The sequence below is a fragment of the Crocodylus siamensis genome, chromosome 4, assembly GCF_052110815.1.
Source record: "Crocodylus siamensis isolate JL-2025a chromosome 4, ASM5211081v1, whole genome shotgun sequence".
NCBI lineage: Eukaryota > Metazoa > Chordata > Crocodylia > Crocodylidae > Crocodylus > Crocodylus siamensis.
This window is the reverse complement of record NC_143398.1, coordinates 235,705,704-235,711,671: the sequence shown is the minus strand read 5'-3', so window position 1 is coordinate 235,711,671 and position 5,968 is coordinate 235,705,704. Positions and strand designations below refer to the sequence as shown.

The 5,968-nt window shown below is 59.7% G+C and overlaps 1 protein-coding gene across 1 annotated transcript; it reads left to right on the top strand.

The window, feature by feature from the left end:
- Positions 1 to 2,339: 2,339 nt before the first annotated feature.
- On the top strand, positions 2,340 to 5,690 carry EN1 (engrailed homeobox 1). The gene is made up of 2 exons (XM_090045907.1): positions 2,340 to 3,340; positions 5,235 to 5,690. Exons 1-2 carry the CDS (start codon positions 2,362 to 2,364, stop codon positions 5,549 to 5,551), a joined length of 1,296 nt encoding a protein of 431 aa, XP_089902033.1. The 5' UTR covers positions 2,340 to 2,361; the 3' UTR covers positions 5,552 to 5,690.
- Positions 5,691 to 5,968: the final 278 nt, after the last annotated feature.

The window sequence follows — 5,968 nt, the reverse complement described above, 5'->3', positions numbered from 1 at the left end:
TATGTGGTGTGTGTATGTACCTATATATCTGGTGCGTGTGTATGTATCTCTCTCTCTCTCTCTCTCTGTGTATTTATATTTGGGGGTGTGTGTGTATCTATATTTGGGGTGTTGTGTGTATGTATACATCTATATATCTCTCTGTGTGTGTATCTATATTTGGGGGTGTGTGTATCTATATTTGGTGTGTGTGTATATGTATATATCTATATATCTCTCTGTGTGTATCTATATTTGGTGTGTGTATGTATCTATCTGGTGTGTGTGGATGTATATATCTATATATCTCTGTGTGTGTATCTATATTTGCGGGGGTGTATCTATATATCTGGTGTGTACATGCCTAAAGCTATATATCTGTGTGTGTGTATCTATATTTGGTGTCTGTATCTATATATCTGGTGTGTATGTATATATCTATATCTCGCTGTGTGTATCTATATTGGGGGGTGTGTAGCTATATAGCTGATGTGTGTACATGCATATATCTATATATCTCTGTGCGTGTATCCAGATTTGGGGGGTGTGTCTATCTATATTTGGTGTGTGTGTATGTATCTATATATCCGAGGAGTGTGTATGTACCTGTATCCGTATATCTGGGGTGTGTGTGTATGCGTGCGTGTGCACGCGGGGTTATCACGATCCGAGTGCTACGTCAGACGGAGCCAAGCGGGGAAACACCGCGTTCCCATCACCATATGCAAAAGAAAACCTACCACAAAAAAAACCAAAAAAAAACCCCCAACCCCCCCACCACACACAACAAAACGCCAAACGCGCATTATCCTGCGAGGGGCTGCGGGCTGCTCCGACAAGCGGGCGTTGCTGTTTGCTGGATTGCTGCTGTATTTTGGGCAGCACGAGTCAGGCCACCAGCTTGGGAAAACGTGCCGGATCCCCACTTCCCGAAATAAATAGTCACCGCAAAGTAAAGCGCGGCGGGCTCGGCCCCCCGTGCCCATCCCCGCGTGCCCCGGGGTGCGCGGGTCCGACGTGCCACCGGCCGCTGATTTCTACTTCTGCATCGGACGCAACAACCCGGCGGTGTCCGCGTGTTTACAAACGTGTCCATCACGGGTGGGCAAGGCATTAAACCTCCGCAAAAAACTTTGCAGGGGCATGTTGAAGGACAGGCTTCTATTCCGGAAGTTTTCCATCAAACGCTAAAACCGAGGCGAGGCTATTTGCAAATTAGTATTTGCCAGAAGATGTAGGAGCTCTGCAAAAATGCGCAGATCCTCTAATTTTTCAAAAAAATACACAGTTCACTTGCATGTCTGGCCCACAGAGGATCTCACGATGCACTGAAGATATAATACCGATAACAATAACAGTACTAATGCTAACAACAATCATGATGATGAAGACGTTGATAAAACCCTTTATAACTGCAGCTACTGCCTGAGCGCCGATCTGTTCAGCATTCAGGAGGGGTGTGGGGAAAAAAAAGACAGCATTTGTAGCTTTTAAACTCATCTCACTCCTGATGGTTGTTGTTTTTTGTTTTTCTGGCAACGACATGTTATTTTTGTCGTTAAGGCAAAAAAATGTTATTTTTGTCTTTCTCACTGTCAGCACCAGAGCTCCGAAAAGCCCACGCCTCTCTCTCATCCATCCTTTTGCAATTAAAGAAAAAGAAACCCAGGGGAAAGAAAACAGAGAATGGTGTTCGTTTTATTTTTATAGGAGAGCAAAAAATATCACTCGATGGCAAAGTCTCGGCTCTGCCCCGCTCCCCACCCGGCGCCGCAGGAGCTCTGCCCATCTATAATCCCGTGTTACTTGAACAAGTTGTTTATGGAGCTGCTTTTCTATTTGCTTACAGCAAATACAAAATAAATAAAGCAGCGGCCCGGGGCTGGGGGTGGGAGCAGGCTGGGGAAGGGATGCGCAGGGCAAGAAGGCTGCTGGCTCCCTTTGATTTATCCAACCCCATGGATTATTTATCCGCAAAGTTGCCGGGCCTCCCATTGGCGGACGTCAGGGGTGTCAGAGAGATCCCCGGCTCCTCATTGGTCCCTTCCACGTGCGGGCCAGCCTCACGTGCTTCCGGTTGGAATGAAAAAAAGTGTGGCTGAGCGATTTTTTAGGGAGAGTTTGTTGCAAAGATCGGAGCTGTCAGAGATTTGCTTTTAAAAAAAAAAAACCAGAAAAAAAATTAAAAAAAAAAAATCATCATCCCAGGCTCGGTGCAGGCTGGCGAGTGAGGGGCTCTGCCCAGCCCGGGCGGTGGGCACGGCGCAGCATGGCACTGGGGGCGAGGCAGACCCGCCGTGTTTGTAGGGAGATGGGTAGATTTTGAAGGAGGCTTTTTGGGGGGGAGGGGCGGGCTTGGGGTGGGGGGGGGCGCTTGCTTTTATGATTCTTTTTCTTGCTTTTGGTGCAAATAGAGCGGAGCAAGGGAGCGGAGCATTTTTGCCTCGCTCGCTCCTGGGTTTTTCTTCTTCTTCTTCTTCTTTTTTATTTTTGTTATTTTTTTTGGATCTACCCGCCTTCCCGGGCTCTGCCCGGAGCTCAGCTCCAAGCCAACAAGTGGATCTGGTCTTTTTTGCACCCCGGCGCCCGCGGGCCGAGCGGGCTGGGGACCCGGGGGGCGGGGGGCAGGCAGATCTCCGCGCCCGGGGGCTGACTATGGAAGAGCAGCCGGACAGCCAAAGTCCCCGGGAGCCTGCGAGCACCACGGCGAGCGGCAGCAGCAGCGATGGAGAGAGCGGGGCCGTGTCCCCCAGCCCCGCGCCCGCCTCCCCCCTGCCCCTGCCCCACCACCACCACCCGCCCCCGCCGCCGCCGCCGCCGCTGCCGCTGCACCGCACCACCAACTTCTTCATCGACAACATCCTGAGGCCGGACTTCGGCTGCAAGAAGGAGCAGGTCCTGGTCGTCGCGGGAGCGGCCCCGGCAGGAGCAGGAGCCGGAGCCGGAGCCGGAGCCGGAGCCGGCGGCGGCTGCAGCGGCCGGGACAGGGACCGGGACCGCGGGCAGAGCTCAGGTAGAGAAAACGTCCAGCCGCTGCTAACGCGGCCGCCCCACCCGCCCTCGCTGCTTTGCGCGGATTCAAACTGTCGCCCCGACAGCGCCGCGGCGGCGCCTCCCGCCCCGGCGGCGGCGGCTGCTGCTGCTGCTGCCTCGAAGGCGAACCCGGCGGCGGCGGCGGCGGCCAAGGCGCCCTCGGACGGGAGCGGACCTACCGCGGCCAAGTACGGGGAGCAGGCCAGCTCCGCCATCCTGCTCATGGGCTCTAATAATGGAGGACCTGTTCTAAAGCCCGAGTCGCAGCAGCCGCTGGTCTGGCCTGCCTGGGTTTACTGCACTAGGTATTCAGACAGACCGTCTTCTGGTAAGAGCCCCCTTCGCCCCGGCTGCCCCGCCACCCAGCCCGGCCCCCCCGCCCGCCCCGGGAGAGCCTGCCTCGCAGCGCGCTCCCCCGGCCTCCTCCTCCCCTGAGGCCCCGAGCCGCATCCCTCCGCAGGCAGGGAGGCACCGCCGCCCCAGACAGGACCTGTGGCAGTCGCGGCGCTGTGCTGGGAGGGGGGCAGAGGGGCATAAGGGGGTGGGGGAAGCGCACCGGAGAGCAGGCCCTAGGCCGCGGGGTAGCTCCCCCCCACCCCGCAAGCAAGAAATGGGGCTGCTGCGTGCCGCGGGCCGCTCTGTTGACACGGCCGGGGGGGTGGGAACCCGCCCCCGCTGCTCCCGGCCCCGGCCCGGGGGGCAGGCGGCGCCGGGCCCGGGGCGGCCGCCCGCAGGTGGCGGCGGGGCCGCGGACGGGCCGCGGGGCGGTGCGCTCGCCGCGCTATCAGGCCGCGCCATCTCGGCCCGCGTTATTGACACGTCCGGCTACTTGAAACTCAGAAAAGCCACTTTGATTGACGAGGCGGCCGGCCGGAGCGATTGAGCTGTCAGCCGGCCGGCAGCGAGCCGAGCAGGCCCGAGCCGGCCCCTCGCCTCTCGCAGCGGCCTGCTCGCGGCCCGCAGCTCCAGCGCCCCCGGGGCCGGCCCCGCTCTCCCGCTCGGCGGCGGGATGAAAGCGAGCCTTGTTTTCTGCTTGTCCGGGGGCAAAAGGCGGCCGGGCCTCCGCCTGCGCCCCGCGGCGGCCTGGCTCGGCTCGCCGGGCAGCTCCCCCCCGGCCCGGAGCCCCCGCTCGCTCCGTCTGCCCGCCGCCCGGCGCCGCGGCTCCCCCCGCGCCTCGCGCCCGCCTTCCCATCCCCGCGCCCGCGTGCCGGGGCTGCCCCGCACGAGGGGGCGGCCGCGGGCAGAGCCGCTCTTCCCCACCCCGCTTCCTTCTATGAGACGATTATTTGGGGGGGTCGGAAAAAAAGAGCCAAACCAAGCAACCCCCAGAAACTCGGGGCAGGGGCGAGGTTTGCCGCCCGGGCGGCGCAGGCAGAGCTGGCGGCTGGCTCGGACCGGGAGGACGGCCAAGAAGACGCTTTGTCCTGGGAACAATAGAGCCCGGAGGAAGCTGCCGGTCGCCTCGGGGCCGGCGGCGGCTCTGCGCTTCATCCCGCGGCGGCGGCCGGGGCCCCGCGCCGGAGGTTTGCGGGGCTTCCTCCCCCGCGGTGCCAGCGGCGCAGGAGGCCGCGGGCAGGCGTGCGCCGGCTCCGGGGCCGGGGCCTTGCCCGGGCGCCGCCGGCTTTGTGTGCGTGCGCGGGGGCTCCGCGGCGCGGCCGGCGCACGGGGCTGCGCGCGTGTGTGCGGTGCGGGGCAGGCGGCCGGGCTCGGCGAGCCGCTGCCGGGCCCGCGGGGGCTGTGTTTGCAGCTGCCCCCCAGGCGCCGGCGAGCCGCGCCGCGCGCAATCCCGCGCCCCGGCGGAGCGTCCTGCGGCCCCGCGCCCGCTGCCGGGCCGGGCTGCGGGAGGCTGCGCTCCCGGGGGCGGGCCGCGCCGGGCCCGGCTCCTGAGGGCAGGGGTGCGGGCCGCCGGGCCGCTTGCTTGTCGGGGCTGCCGTTGCTTTCCCCGCATCCGGGGCGGGGGCGGGGGGGCATTTATGTGTATAGAGAATATATACATAAATAAAAAGTGCTGCTGATATTGATATAATTTTTTTTTTCTTCCTCCAAGCCGGCCATTTTTATTGGCGCCGGTCGCGGGCAGCCGGGGCAGGGCAGCAGGGCTGCTGCTCTCGGCCGGATCCATGCGAAGGCTGCGTCTGAAACCTGGCCCTCCTCTGTCCCCCCTCCCTGCCCCTTCCCCTTCCCCTCCCCTCCCCTCCGCCTCCCCGGGCTTCTGTCCCCAGGTCCCCGCACCAGGAAGCTGAAGAAGAAGAAGAACGAGAAGGAGGACAAGCGGCCGCGGACTGCCTTCACTGCCGAGCAGCTGCAGAGACTCAAGGCGGAGTTCCAGGCCAACCGCTACATCACGGAGCAGCGGCGGCAGACGCTGGCCCAGGAACTCAGCCTCAACGAATCCCAGATCAAGATCTGGTTCCAGAACAAGCGGGCCAAGATCAAGAAAGCCACGGGCATCAAGAACGGCTTGGCCCTTCACCTCATGGCCCAGGGACTGTACAACCATTCCACCACCACCGTGCAAGACAAAGACGACAGCGAGTAGTCAGGCAGCCCAGCCCACCCCGCCCCACCCCGATTATTATTATTATTATTATTATTATTATTATTAATATTATTATTGCCAGGGAAGGACAAGAAAAAAGACACGCACACACGCACTCACGCACGCACACACAAAGGACTGACCAGTGCCAAGGGACACACGGAGGGGGACTTGGACAGGTGCTATTTAAAATCAAATCTATTGTCTATCCATATTATAAGGACTCCAATTTAAAAAAAAAAATTATGAACACTTACAAAAATTATCTCTATATAGCCAAACAGCATATGACCTTGTATATATTTAATTTCAGGTAAGAAATATGTATAGCGATCTCTATTTGCTGGACAGCTTCTCTCTCTTCTTTCCCTTTCTTCCTTTTGTTTGTTTGATTCTCCTCTTTCTTTCTGTTCGTTT

What these genes read in the sequence shown, in the direction of transcription:
- EN1 (XM_090045907.1), top strand. Translation starts at nt 2,362, where the DNA reads ATGATTCTTTTTCTTGCTTTTGGTGCAAATAGAGCGGAGCAAGGGAGC. An exon ending in TTCAGACAGACCGTCTTCTG is followed by an intron (nt 3,341 to 5,234) that starts GTAAGAGCCCCC and finishes TTCTGTCCCCAG; the next exon opens with GTCCCCGCACCAGGAAGCTG.